The sequence below is a fragment of the Rhipicephalus microplus genome, chromosome 1 (genome assembly GCF_043290135.1).
Source record: "Rhipicephalus microplus isolate Deutch F79 chromosome 1, USDA_Rmic, whole genome shotgun sequence".
NCBI classification, from domain to species: domain Eukaryota; kingdom Metazoa; phylum Arthropoda; class Arachnida; order Ixodida; family Ixodidae; genus Rhipicephalus; species Rhipicephalus microplus.
In genome coordinates this window covers 254,913,028-254,928,203 of record NC_134700.1, presented here as the reverse complement: position 1 = coordinate 254,928,203, position 15,176 = coordinate 254,913,028, and the positions used below count along the sequence as shown (strand labels likewise).

The following is a 15,176-nucleotide window of genomic DNA, read 5'->3' as shown; positions in this document are numbered from 1 at the left end:
CGTGCGACCGTTAGCCTGCGCAATCCAGTTAGGACTGTTGTGCGCTACGGCTCCAGTGATTCAGCGTGACCTTGAGAAATGAAAGTGGGGCAGCCGCTACTATATTTATTCCCGCGGACCGCAGCGTGGCGAGGCAGCACCTCCATCCACCCCCGCGTGGGGTGTTCACGTGGCTCATTACGTCACGGGAGCTGTGCTCTCTCTCGCCGAAACGTCGTTCAAGTTGGGTGATTTTACGAGCTAAAGAAGACAATGTACGCCTTCGTTTTCTTTCTTTCTTACTTTCTTTCTCTCTTTCTTTCTTTCCCTCTTTCTTTCCCTCTTTCTTTCTTTCTTTCTTTCTTTCGCTCTCTCCTTCTTCCCCTTCTTTCTTTCTTTAAAAAAACTGAACAGATAGAGCAGAGCAGAGTTAGACAATGCATTCGTTCACGGCTCCCTGCTCTCGAACCCGTTTCGCACTCTTCCTATTCGGCGCAACCGTAACGTGTTACTGAACTTCGTGGAAACTCGAGCGCTGAAACGAAGGTGTCGCTAAACATTCTCACTGCTAGTTCCCAACACGCCTTCGTTGCGGTGCTGAGGGCGAAAGAAAAAAACTATAAGGCCTGTGCGGAACGCGAAATCACTGTCACAGTGAAAGCTGGGAGAGCGGCCTTTGTAGAGCCCTTTTTTAAACACTCACGTGTAAACTATTAAAAGCACGCTTGCATGGTACCCGCTACGCCATAAATCAACATAACTTCTGTGTTGTGGGGAAGCGTCCACTGTGCCGTTATTCGTGCTTCTTCGGAAAAGCGTGGTACCCGCTACGCAATGTTAGGCATTATGTGGACTTTGTTGACGCTGTGGCCGACGACGATTAAGAATTATGCCTAAGGCTTTCGTCATGGGTTGGAGCATTCGACGGCCCACTCGTTATGCAATTCACGTTGTGCGACGCCTGGTTGTTATACTTTTATGTAGTAAAATTATTTATTATGAATATTAACGACTTCTCTGCCCGACATTAAGCCTGCATATCTGGGGTAAATATGCAGTGGAGTTTTAAGAACCAGCGTAACTGAGAGTGTAAATAGGCTGTAAAGAAAGAGAAAGAATAAACAATGGCGTAGCTCAGTAATGGGGTACTGGGCAGGCACGCCCAATTCTCTATCGGGTTCGAACCCCATTCGGGTTCGGAACACATACTAGGTTCTAACCCGAGTGTTTTTCATTCTGTTCGTTCTCTTTTCTTACTTGGGGTGGTAGTGCTTACGGACACCGGCGGCGGCAGACAACTACAGCGCCGAAATCGACCCTTGTGGTCTCATAATAGCTCTCGCTGTGAAAAGAAAGTCAGTCTAGGCTGACTCACCTCTTCTAGAAATGCACAGGACTGCAGTATTAGTCATTTAGGGTAATTAGTTATTAATTATTTAATTTATTTAAAATACTCTAAGCGCATACTAGCTGTTACAGAGAAAATTTCGCACAGTGAAATATGTCACTGCGGACTACAATACTCTTCAGGAGGACATAACACCATAGAAGCAATAACAGCTATCAGTCACCAAAAAGACAAGCCGAGATTTTATTGAAAAGAAAAGAAAAAGCCAGGCTAACGATGTCACTGAAAACTTCTGGACCAAGACTAGTCGATTCAGCTATTGTACGAACAAGAAATGAATATTTACACAAATCAGCTGGCGAGTTGTCGGGCGAAAATACGTGGCAGTGACCGAATGAAAGAAGTGTACATTTCAATGCTCGTTTTCTTTGTTAGCGTTCTTGCTCGTTTTCTTTGTTAGCGTTCTTTGGAAGAACGCCAGCATCACCTTGATCCATAAGAAGGGAGACGTCAAAGACTTAAAAAATTACAGGCTGATCAGCTTAGTGTCCGTTCTCCACAAAATATTTCCAAAAATAATAGCTAATAAAATTAAGGCGACATTCAGGTTCGTCAACCAAAGGACCGAAGAGGATTTCGTACTGTCTACTCTACAATAGACCATATTCGTACTATCAATCAGGTTATAGATAAATGAGCACCCAGCTCTTATACATAGCCTTCATAGATTGCGAGAAGGCGTTTGATTCCGTCGAGGCATCAGCAGTAATGGTAGCACTACAGAATCAAACAATCGACGAGCCCCACATAAACATACTGGAAGCTATCTACATCAGAAAAAACAGCCATCATAGCTCTTCATAAAAAAATTACGGCATATTCACGGGGTGACTGATGATGAATGGGCGAAGCTCCGGAGGGATTCATCGGTAAACTGTGAATCTTCCGTGTAATTCGCCCAGTCGATCATCATGTAAAGACGTGAGAAACGCTGTGTGTGTATATACACAAATCAACTTTTATTTGTTTTTAGACGATGGATGGCTTGCGATGTCCCTTGCCTCACGCGCTCGCACATCGGGATTCTGTCTGTGAGCGCGCGCTGCTGCCGCCTTGCGCTCTCTCCGCTGTGCAGCCTTATCCATCCGGCGACTCCGAGCGCGCGCCAACAGCGAACGAATTTTATTACAACGCTCCCCCTAGCGTACGTCGCCGCACTAAATTGAACGATTGCCTTACCCCAATGACACGCGCCATATGTGACATCATTCCTATTTTATAATATCTCGCGTCTTTCATCAACTACAAGTACCGCTTTCTAGTTTATAACATCTTGCATCTTTTCATCATCAGCTACAACTACCACCATCTAGTAAACACTACAAGAACTAAACGAGAGGTGGCTACATACAGGAGACGGTACCGCCATCTAGTGAACACTGCAAGAACTAAACTAGAGGTGGCTACATACAGGGGATGGTACCGCCATCTAGTGAACACTGCAAGAACTAAACTAAAGGTGGCTACATACAGGCTACAGGGGACGCACAGCCCACGCCCTAAGGAGCTTCGCCCCTAAAAAGTGACAGAATCCCAATAAAGAAAAGTGCAAGGCAGGGAGACACGACTTCTCCAATGCTATTCACCGAGTGTTTACAGGAGCTTTAGCGGGCACTAGTTGGGGAAAGTTAGGGATAAGAGTTAATGTAGAGTATCTTGATAACCGGCGGTTCGCTGATGGCATTGCCTTGTTGAGTAATTAAGGGGACCAATTAGAGCTCATGATTACTGAACATGAGAAAGAAAGCAGAAGAGTAGGTCTGAAAATTAGTATGCACAAAACTTCAGCTCATGATTACTGAACTGGAGCAAGAAAGCAGAAGACTAGGTCTGAATCAGTATGCACACAACTAAATTAACGTGCAACAGTCTCGGCAGAAAACAGCGCTTTGTGGTAGGTGGAGGGACGCAGGAAGTTGTAACGGAATATGCTTTCTTAGGACATGTAGTAACTGCAGAGTCGGACCATGAGAGAGAAATAACTAGAAGAATATGGATTAGGTAGATCACATTCGCAAAGCAATGCTCAAATAATAAATAGTAATCTATGACTAACCCTCAAGAGGAATGTACGTAACAGCTACACCTTGCTGGTACTTACCTACGCAATATAAACCTGGAGGCTTACAAAGGCGGTTCAGCTTAAATTGAGGACGACGCAGTAAGAGATGGAAAGGAAATTCATAGGTGCAAAATCATAGGCGCATCCACCCACCCACCCATCCATCCACCCGTCCGTCCACCCATTCATCCACCCGTCCATCTACCCGTCCATCCATCCGTCCGTCCGTCCGTCCGTCCGTTCGTCCGTCCGTCCATCCGTCCATTCATCCACCAACCCGTCCGTCCATCCATTCCCCAGTTAATCCGTCCGTCCATCCACCCGTCCATCCACCCGTCCGTCCACCCGTCCGTCCACCCGTCCGTCCACCCGTCCGTCCACCCGTCCATCTTTGACATATCTTTATGCGGGGCCACGTATGTTTGGTGGTTCTCTCAGTAATACGCTGTAATTTCGTTATACGTGGTGATTCCTTCCTGTGGCAACAGTTCACATATTTCTGAACTCATTTGCTGTATGGTTAAAATCAGTTCTGATTGATTGATCGGTATATTGATTGTAATAATTGTTGATTTATCGGATGATTGCCTAAAGGACTTACAAAGATAGGTTAATGACCAAACAATCGCTAGCTTCCTGTCTTCGTTGCGGTCGTTATCACCACACTATCTTATAAGAGATATAGAACGATGAAACGGTAGAGCTAGAAAGGTTAAGCGAGTGAGGGTGAATCACTTACCACTTCAAGCACTCTTCAAGCCAAAGAAAAAAAAAATCTCACCTGGTAGTCAGAGTCACTTCGACTGCTTTGCTGACTAGGGTTGCTGTCGACAGACGTTGACTCGGAACCGATGCGGACTGTAAGAAATAACCACGGTATAGCGTTACTTAATATTATCTACATAATCTTTCTTGCTACTGCCTTTATTTAGCCCTAGTTAAAAAACGCGTGTTTATTATTATATGTTGCTCAAAAGATGTTAACGCTTTTGTAAACCATTGGCTATGGTACACTTCACAGAAAATAGGATACTCGGAAATCACCACAACGAATATAAAAATAAGTTACACAAAACAGCCTGTATAGGGACAATCATGCAAGTTCATCCCATGTGGCAACATGGTAAAAAACACAAGATGCTGGGTTGTATAGACAGCATTTTCTTCTTTCATTTAGCCATAATGCCCAATCAGTTCTGCGGAATGCTGCAAGGTGGTGGAAGGGTTAAAAAAGGAAAACTTGACCCAGTCTCTGTTGCCCGAAGACAAGAAAATCATAGAAACTAAAGATATTTAGTTGCCGAAAACTTCACCTGTCTCTGACGATATACCGCGGGACCAACACCTCTCCGGAGTGGTCACTCTACCAATTGAACTAACCGAGAGATATAAAACAATTGGCAGGCTGAGGGCGAACTATTAGCGCGAGGCGAATTCTTAGCGCGTGGGCGAATCGGTACCCAAAGCGTCCCGTGAAGGCGTTGGTCCCTGGTTCTATCCCCAGAGCAGGAGGAATTTTCGGCGATAAGGAGTTTTATTTGAGGGAAATCCGTATGAATCTTCTTGTGGCTTCGCACTACGAACGGGTCACTGTGAATTTCTCTTCTTTATAGCAACTTCAATAAAACCAGAAGTTTCTTTTGGGGGCTGGGGGGTGGGAGAGGAGAGGTTAGGCATACATTGTGTATGTTCGTGCCTGCGTTTTTACGTGTCGATACATACACAAGAAAGATGGGAAAATTTTGGTGGTTTCGAGGAGGAGGAAGAGAAGGAAATCAATAAAAGAAAGGACAGGGAGGTTAGCCAGTTCTTAGACCGGCTGGCTACCCTGTGCTTGGGAAGGGGGTAGGGGAATAAAAGATGACAGAAAAGGTTGAGAATCTCCACTACAGTTACTCTGGCTTCGTCTCTGACTATGCCCTGGCTTGCAGCACACTACATGTAGTTCACATGAAATGCAATTCCATGGACACCGTCTATGCTGTAAGTAACACTGCACAAGCTTGCGCCACGTAACGGCACTGAATTCGGCAAATTACCGTTACAGAGCAAAAAAAGAATGAGTTCGCACCGTGACGCACAATGCGACACGGTCAGATCAAATTATGGGCATAAAATCAGCCTGCAAAGGCTTTTCTCAACAATGTCCAAGTATACAACTTCCTTCTAGCCACTTGATCGCTAATAGTGCATTTTTTTGCAAAACATAATTTGACCATATTGACCAGGAATTATTTGGAAGCTGGAAGGCTTACTGTTCCGTGTGAAGAATTCTGGTATATTAGGTGCTGTCTTTCTGATACGACGGGTTTTTTAATGAAATACCTTGTAAGTCTCACTTGGAAGGGCTGCAACAACTTTTTTAGAAATGTATATAGACGCATTTTTCTTACACTTTCGTGTATACACTTTCGTAATATTCAAGGCCAACATTTGGCCTCTTTCAATTTCACAAAAATATTAAATCTACTCGTAAGAGCAAAAGTACATTAACTATCAGTACTTATTTGCCCATTGTCGTTATTACACTGCATCACCTCAGTAGTTACCGTAATGTAGGTCGGGTAAAGTCATGTTAATTAAAGTACGCAATGCAAACTCTCTGTGGCTGACACAGCATAGTTTACGTTGATTTCTCACCGTCAAACCTGACCTAATAAACGAGAGAAGCTAACTGCGTTCTATGTTGAAAAAATATTGTTGCGTTAGAAAACTCATTTTTTACACACGTTTTACACACGCAATGTAAAAACATAAAAAATTAAAAGCAGTTTTAGGGAGAAGCGCTTCTGAGGCTCTTAGTGGCTTTTTAGATGGCGTCACATGCACTGAATTCACAATATTTTTGTTGATACTAGAATGAAAATATAAATGATTACTCGATACAGCAGACGCTAACGCATGCTTCAAAAACTTGTTCGTGAAAAGAAATATCTATCGCAGAAGGAAGGGTAGGCAACCAGGCATCTAGCGTTCCGAATTGTTAAAAAAAATATTAATAGAAGAAACGTACAAATACGTGCGGTAGTCCCCTGACGTCATTGTGAAATTAAAGTCAGTCCATGTTCCACAAAATCCGTCATGCATGCATAATATCTGTCGTCAGGGTAGGTACGGTAACCATAAAATGCAGCTGCAGAGCTTGTACACGAGTAATTTTTTTGCACAAGGTAATAATTAGCAAGCTGTTTAGAATGATTCCTGAATCTATGTATGGAATACTTGCCTATAGACCGTTGTCCGGAACAGGTAAGAATGACGATGTTCTGAAAAAAAAGGAAACAAAAATTAGGGGCTGTAGTATTTAACAAAATTAAGCACTGAATCACATTGGCTTATGCAGTATATACATTGCCACGCAGTCGAAACAGGCAGAGATTTCGATGAAGAGACGAAATTAAGAAGTTCGCGAGGATAATGCAATAACCTTTAACAAGATAGTGTAAACAGACAATAACAGCTAGAGGCTTTCGTCATTCAGTGAGCCAAAATACATTGAAAATCATATCGTTATGTGATGATTGGTCTTCGTAGACCCGAAGATGTAGTTTTTTTTCTCTCAAACTTTTTTTTTCGTGACAGACAGTAAGTATTCCACCTAACAAACTGGGGGTCGATCATGAGCTCGATCGACAATTTTTGTTTAACGTGATTTTGGGTTTTGTGGTTCTCAATTTATTCCCCACCAGGTTGCTTTCTTTGTTTATAACTTTTGTTTTCTGTGCCTTCATTTCTCTTTATTACTTTATTAGTTTTTTTAATCTTAGCTTCGGCAGTGTCTACCCCAAAATCAGCCTACTGCGAACGTGGCCTTGCTCAAGCACTCATGCTAATTAGGCTAAAAAGGTTTATGTCAAGATGAAAATTTCCGAGATCATTAGAGAAATATATCATATCGAAATCGTACGCATCATGTAAAATATGTCTGAATAACTACTGTACGAAGAAAATAATATGTCGAAGAGTGTTTTGCAATCCAATCGAATATCTTACTATAGCGGACTGTTGTCTGATACAGACATCGAAAATTGACTCATCTATCTGACCTTTAATTTTTTCCCTCTTCCTGTCTAACAATTCTTTCATTCCCAAACATAAACCAATAACAAAGGGTGCGAATTGCAGCCAGAAAAATTAGTAGAGGTAGTGGTGCACAGCGGGCTTAACAAGTTATTCTGCTGGAGCAGTTTTTATGAATATGCGTGTTAATGTGTGCTTTAATGTGTCTGAGCCCTTCCTGTATGTTTACTTAAAAGGTATAGCCAGCCATACATTAACACAGACCGCCTGACGAAATTGCTGTCTGAGCATTCTAGTGGCGAACTGTCTCCTATGAAGAGCATTGCTATGGCGATTGCTCAGCTAAGGCAATGCTCTCGACTGCAGATGGCTCTCCACTAGAAGGCGCAGACGGCGGTTTTCCCCATGCGCTCGCTTTGTCTGCATACTTTTATCATCATCATCATCTTCTTCATCATCAGCTTTACTACGTCCACTGCAGGACAAAGGCCTCTCCCATGTTCCGCCAGTCAACTCGGTCCTGTGATTGCTGCTGCCAACTTATACCCGCAAACTTCTTAATCTCATCCGCCCACCTAACCTTCTGTCTCCCCTTAACCCGCTTGCCTTCTCTAGGAATCCAGTTAGTTACTCTTAATGACCAGCGGTTATCCTGTCTGCGTGCTACATGCCCGGCCCATGTCCACTTACTCTTCTTGATTTCAACAATGATATCCTTAATCCCGGTTTGTTCCCTAATCCACTCTGCCTTTGTCTTGTCTCTTAAGGTCACACCTACCATTTTCCTTTCCATTGCTCGCTGCGTCGTCCTCAATTTAAGCTGAACCCTCCTTGTAAGTCTCCAGGTTTCTGCTCTATAGCCAAGTACCGGAAAGATGCAGCTGTTATATACCTTCCTCTTGAGGAATAGTGGCAATCTATCTGTCATGATTTGAGAGTACTTGCCAAATGTGCTCCACCCCATTCTTATTCTTCTAGCTACTTCAGTCTCGTGGTTCGGCTACGTTGTTATTGCCGTACTTAAGTACACATAGTCTTTTACAACTTCAAGTGCATTATTATTTATCTTAAAGCGCTGCTCTCTTTCAAATTTATTGTACATTACTTTCGTTTTCTGCAGATTAATTTTAAGACCCACCTTTCTGCTCTCCTTGTCTAACTTCGTAATCATGAGTTGCAATTCGTCCCCTGAGTTACTCAGCAATGCAATGTTATCGGGGAAGCACAGGTTACTAAGGTACTCTTCATTAACTCTTATATCAGACTGTTCCCCTTCTACGACTCTGAAAACCTCCTGTAAGCACGTGGTAAATAGCATTGGGGAGATTTATCCTCTTGCCTTACACCCTTCTTAATTGGTATTCTGTTGCTTTCTTTATAAATGACTATGGTAGCAGTTAATCCCCTGTAGGTTTCTTCCAGGATGTTTACATATGCTTCGTCGACACCCTGATTCCGCAGTGTCTGCATGACTGCTGATATTTCTACTGAATCAAACGCCTTCTCGTAATCTATGAAGGTTATGTATAGTGGTTGGCTATATTCTGAGAATTTCCTTATTACCTGATTGATAGTATGAATGTGGTCGATTGTTGAGTAGCCTGTTCGAAATCCTGGTTGTTCCTTTGGTTGATTGAATTCAAATGCTGTCTTACTTTTGTTAGCAATTATTTTTGTAAATATCTCGGAGAGCAAGCTGATCGGCCTGTAATTTTTCTAGTCCTTGTGATCTCTATTCTTTTGTATTAGCTTATGTATTATGTATCTTGGAAGAATGCTAACATCATCGTAATACATAAGAAACACATACCTTTGTAGCCAGCCGCAAATAATATCACTAGTGACGTTAGCGCAGCCCGTATGTAAACAGGACAAGCATGAGTTATCACGGTTAGATGAATGAAGCTGAATTCTGGGCCCCCAGCACAGAAACCCGATGCTATAGGTTCGATGACACGTTCACAAGCTTCGTCAGGTTGAATAGAACACATTGAAGAATGTCTAGCGTGTGCGCAAGCGCACTGAGACCTTCGGCTTGTTTTCCAAAAATGGCGTCCTAAAAATGTGCAAATTTAGGCCAGTTGGTTAAACATATGGGGAAAGTTAGCCCTAAAAGATACGCAAAAAGAAAGGGGGGGGGGGTATATACAAGACACACTCTACATTGAGTGAGATGCGAATCAGCTGTTTTGTAGACCCTGCTCTTTTTTTTTCGAATTTTCTTTTGGTATAGTCGTCTCATGCCTCTTTCCTGATTCTCGAAAAAGATAATGATTTCGTGCAAGCTAGCTTATTCAGATGCTTGACGTGCTTTAAAAACGCTGATAGAGAATCATAAAATTTTCGTTTATTCAAAGCAAACTCAGTTAAGTGCATAAAGAAACACCTCATGAAGGACAGCTCTAGGCGCACTGACTGTGACAGAGCCTGATCGGCGATGGCTTTCCTTCGTCTTGTTTTCTTCTCGCGTTCGCAGCGTTTACTACATGGTCGCTGATAGAGCCCTATACACCACTGCACCTGGTGCGCTTTCTCGAGGCTGCGCTTTACTCACGCTTCGCATTCGCGGAACAAGTTCTTTAAAAAGTAGGAACAGAGTTTTCATCGAGCACTGAGCCCGAGATTTAGCGAAAAAGATCTCGTTTATCCTTGGGTAGCGCACAAATTGAAAACACAAAAAGAAGGGAACACGACAAGAGCTTCTCCTGTTCTCATGTGTTGTGTTTTCAATTTGTGCGCTTTCCTACGATGAAAAAGTTCCAACTCGTCCGCCTTTCAGTGCTTCTGCAAAATGATGTCGTTTTCGCGACCTTCGTGACAGCCACGCACGTGGACAAGAAGTACGAACTTTTTTTGTAAGAGCTCCCCAGAGAAGCTAAACGAGTTTGCGAATAGCAAGCCACAGGCTCGTTGAAAGGCGAGCCGAAGGAAGAGAGTGAGGGTGTGCGAAATTGTCGGAACAAATGGATTGAAAGAAACAGATCATGTCGTTTCTCCAGGAAGCGAGCACAGAATTGTCCCACAGCACCTGGCCGATTTCAATAGCAATTGCTGTGAAATCTTTGCGTGTGGAAACGGCCGGCTGTGATTGGGCAAAGCGAAGTCGCAATTATTTGTACGAAAAATACGGCAGAACCCACGTAGCTAGGAATCGACGTTATTGGAAGCATGCGGAGGAAATGTAACCGTTTTTTTATTGAGTGGCAGGTCATGAAATGACGCTAAATATATGTACAAATGTTGCACGCACAGACATAAGTTGAAGAATTTCAGATGTTTATATAACCAGTTGTTCGCACTTGGGCAACAATGCCAACTGGAACATACATATCAGCAACACCAGAAGCTGATATGAAGCGCTGATGTTCGCGAAGATGCTGGCCCTGCACACTGCTACATAAATAAACTTCGGCGCATGGCAACTATCCGCAAATGACGTTAACACGACGTGACGGCTGTATCAAAGGAGTACATATGTAGTGTTTTAATTAAAATTGGATAGGTAGCACTCACTGCAAGCACTATTGACGTTTCAGGAAGCTTAGCGTGTATTTCAAAAGTAGCTCCGAGACGTGGCGTAGCTCTGTGGTAAAATGGTTCATTGCCAAGCAGACTGCTTCGGCTCAATTCTAGCTGGGACCCTGACATTTATTCTTTGCATTCGTCCTGTCGACGCTACAGATGTTCGGTATTTCTTAACTCTCGTGCGTTAAAAATGCTCATCTGTGTTCTCGTCGCTTCTGGGTAGATACTAAGTGTCAACCTTCTGTGGCACATACCCGCTTACCAGCGGCACATACCAGCCCGTAGGTATGCGCCACTGTCTGGAGGGAAGTGTTTGACGACGTACACGACGGGATTGTGACATTATTCATGTCTTCAGCAGCGTGTCACACATTCGTCAAACAATCTTACCCTTGTTCACGCCAAGTTAAAGGGGTGACCACGGAAGCACCTAAATGTGAGCGGATAGATAGATTAGATAGATTAGATTAGATAGATTAGATAAAATAAGATAGATTAGATAAGATAGATAGATTAGATAAGATAGATTAGATAAGATAGATAGATTAGCTAGATTACATAGATTAGATAGATAGATTAGACAGATAAGATAGATAAGATATATAGATAAGATGGATAAGATCGATAAGATAGATAAGATAAGTAGGTAAGATAGATAAGTAGGTAAGATAGATAGGTAGGTAAGATGGATAGATAAGATAGATAGATAAGATAGATAGATAGATAAATAGATGGATTGATAAATAGATAGATAGATAGATAGATAGATAGATAGATAGATAGATAGATAGATAGATAGATAGATAGATAGATAGATAGATAGATAGATAGATAGATAGATAGATAGATAGATAGATAGATAGATACGCTCAAACTCACCGAAATTCGCTAAAGCATTTAAAAATACTGGGAAGCATGCAGATTGCTTAATACGACAACCTAAATATCTGCACGTGCTCGCGCGGGCGCACACGTCAGGTGTGCGCGCATGCGCTTGTATTTGCTTCGGCACGTGGCAAGTCGTTGAGTTACGACACCGTCTTATTGCAAATTCCATTAAGCTCGACTGCCACTCATGTGCCCACTCTTGTTGTGCGAGACGGAGCTCGGAAGGTAGCGCCAGGCTACAACAACTACCACTGCGCCAACCGGCCAGGCTGTAATGTGGCACCGAAGTGAACTCCCACGTGGCGAGTGCGAATGAACAACTGTGCGCGGCTCTCGGGAGCTTCAGGCATGAGAGAAACGGTTGTGCAACGAAGAGACGCCGTATTCGTGTCCCTCTAAAAGTCTTCCTTGCTTTATCTAAATAAATCGTGTTCTTATATAGCAACCGTTGTTTTTGTCCGTCGTCCTTCAATCCCTCCCGTCTCCCGAATCGCCGTTTGCATTGAACACTCAGGTGAACTGGCTCATCTGCTCAGCAACTGCAGCTTTCGCTCTCACCGGGGAAGTAATTTTCCTGAGCACCTTCACTTCAAGGTTGAATCATTGTTTCAAGGCTGAGCCTTTGCACAGGCACCCGCAGATCGAAAATTAAACAAAAGGCTCAGTGTACTACCTATCTTGTTATTTCAGAAGTGGTGTCCATGGAGACCGAAGTAAGCCTAACTACGAAGTACCACCTACATAGGGCATCGAGAGTGTTGTGTTTCAGAACCCGCTGTCTCACTGGACCCACACGCTGGGCCTGCCATTACAAAAGTGTTGTTAGGCGAATGCTTCTGTGTGTCTAAATAGGTGTCACTGTGCTGCTTGTGCAGTCCTTGTTTTCTCTGGCTAGCTGTTCTTGTGGGATTTATTCTGAAATGTTCTTGCTACACAGCTTGTCTCTTCCCGTAGGAATCAGAAAGAGCGCTTGTCCCTTTCGTCTCTTTCCGTGAACGCTCCTCGCATTTAACTGCGCCGTCTATAGGCCGGTTGGCTTATGACCTTCTGAAAGGGCACATTATATTTTGTTTGCGCAACACGCTTTTTTTTTTCTTCCTCAGAAAAGGTTCCCCTTCAAGAAATTTTCCAAGTCTGTCGTTTTTTTTATATTATCAATTACGAAACTAAACATCTAATGTCATATGAAGACCAAGAGCTGGTTGAACACACGTATGTGTAGTGTTGCGCAGTAATAAGGGAAAAGCCTATCAGATACAGTCAGAATAACACTGGCAGTAAAGCCTTATATGGTTTGAAGGTCAAAATAAAATAAGGCCTGCCTTTGAAGAAGTCTTCCAGACTTGAGCAGCTGCTAAATGTTAAGAAGGAGAGAATGACCAAAATTACAGAGCAAAAAAAGAGGCTATATGTGTGAGTGGTCTCGTAAAATGTAACCCACATGATGGGAAAGGAAGATGCTTACCCAAATTAACTCCATATCTATATATTTAAGAAACAAAGGAACACACTTACGAAATTTTGATAGTTTTTTACTGTACGTAGAGTAAAAACAATAAAAAACGTAGAGTAAAAAACTATCCAATTTTCGTGAGTGTGCTGCTTTATTTCTTAATTATATTTACCCACGGAACTTCTTTTTTGAATCATATATATATATATATATATATATATATATATATATATATATATATATATATATATATATATATACATTCCTTTAGCGTCACTTGCTGAGGTCTGTTATGACTCAGAAGAAGAGGCACATGCTTACCGGTACGGAGTCTGCACTAGAAGACGACTGATTGTCCTCCTGCGAGGAGGTGTTGGCGTAATTTGAGTCAACGGAGGAACAGTTACTGGCGCTACGTCGGTGCACGCGGGTGGCGGTGGTGGTGGTGGTGCATTCTGCGGTGATCACCGTCGTCGGCGATGCCTCCGACGAGGGAGGCTGAAACAGGTGTCCGGTCGAGGTCGAGTACCGCCGTCCCTTGACGGGCTCGACGCGCGCCCATATGACGTCATCGCGCCACTGCAGCGGACGTATGACACGACCGGGCAGCGCAAAGTGCACCGTCTTTTTCTTAGACGAGCGGCAGCCTAGCGCCGCCGCCGCTGATGAGCTCATCAGCGGCTCGAGAAGCGCACTGCTCGGAATTGTCAGCCACACCCGCACCTCGTCTTCGCCTGCATGGGGAGAACGCTTCAGTTAGAAGAGTAATCCTATACAGAAAAAGAACTAATATCTAAAGAAAAACAAGTGAATGAACGAACCAACGAACGAACAACAGCTACTTCAGGTAATGAACCAACCCGTTGCTGGGCAGAGTAGCACTTGCGCAATATTTGACTCCATTTTCGAGACTCGCTGCATACACTGTCCGACGCAGGACCTATCACGTTCGCTACAGAAGGTCCAACGTGCGTGCTGTGGCCATGAGACCACTTTCGAGAAGGAAACGGACATCGTTGTCGCAATACGCATGCTCCATGTCTTTTATTACAACACTCTATATAGTCTCGTGTGCATACTGCACAGTATCATAGGGCACCACTTCTTGAGTTTCGTAATGTTTCTTTTTCTCGTTCTTTCTCCCTTTCTTTGTGTTTGGGCATGTGTAACTAGTTTCAGGGTTAAAGTCGCATCTGGAGGCTACTTTACATCAAACAAGTCTTCTTACGACACCGTTTGGCGATGAACACTTCATGAATCTTCATGAACACTTCATGAAGGTAACCTGAAAGCAACCCCTGCAGGGTTGCTTTCAGGTTACCTTAAACTTCTCTATTATTAACTGTTGCGGTTTGACGTCCCAGAACCATAATAGGATTACGAGCGACGCTGTAGTAGAAGGTTTTGGAAGCTTCGGTCATTTAGTGTTACTTAACGCGCGCCAAGATATAATTACACGTGCCACGAACATACCGCCTCCACCGAAATTCGGCTGCCACGGTCGAAATGTCATTCCGTTACCATCGGGTCAGCAGTGGAGCATTAAAACCCTCAGGCCACCGGAACAGGTAACATTTATCCAGGTGCATTTGCGTGCCACTTGTCTAATTATCTACTAAGAGATTGGTAGGAAGCTTAGAGAGTAACGATTGTCTACAAACTTTTCTGTCATGTAGGCCTATACGCCAACAAACCTTCGGCTGCGTTTACGTTGCATGCGCCGTTTGAAACACGCAATGCATACACCTCTTTGTTTTTTTATTTTTTGTCATACTAAATCTTTTTACAGATGAGTAAGGCCTAACAGCAACCTAGATAAACCATACAGATGAGTATTCTAA

General features: G+C 43.2%; 1 protein-coding gene across 1 annotated transcript in view; it reads right to left on the bottom strand.

Moving 5' to 3' along the window:
* Positions 1-15,176, bottom strand: part of LOC119164602 (uncharacterized) — a 156,814-nt gene that overhangs the window by 95,905 nt on the left and 45,733 nt on the right. Inside the window, exons 2-4 of the mRNA XM_075893676.1 lie at positions 13,657-14,069; positions 6,676-6,715; positions 4,231-4,307 (exon numbers count right to left, since the gene is read on the bottom strand). Coding sequence (XP_075749791.1) covers positions 4,231-4,307; positions 6,676-6,715; positions 13,657-14,010 — 471 coding nt within the window. The 5' untranslated portion in view covers positions 14,011-14,069. The remainder of the gene's footprint in view (positions 1-4,230; positions 4,308-6,675; positions 6,716-13,656; positions 14,070-15,176) is intronic.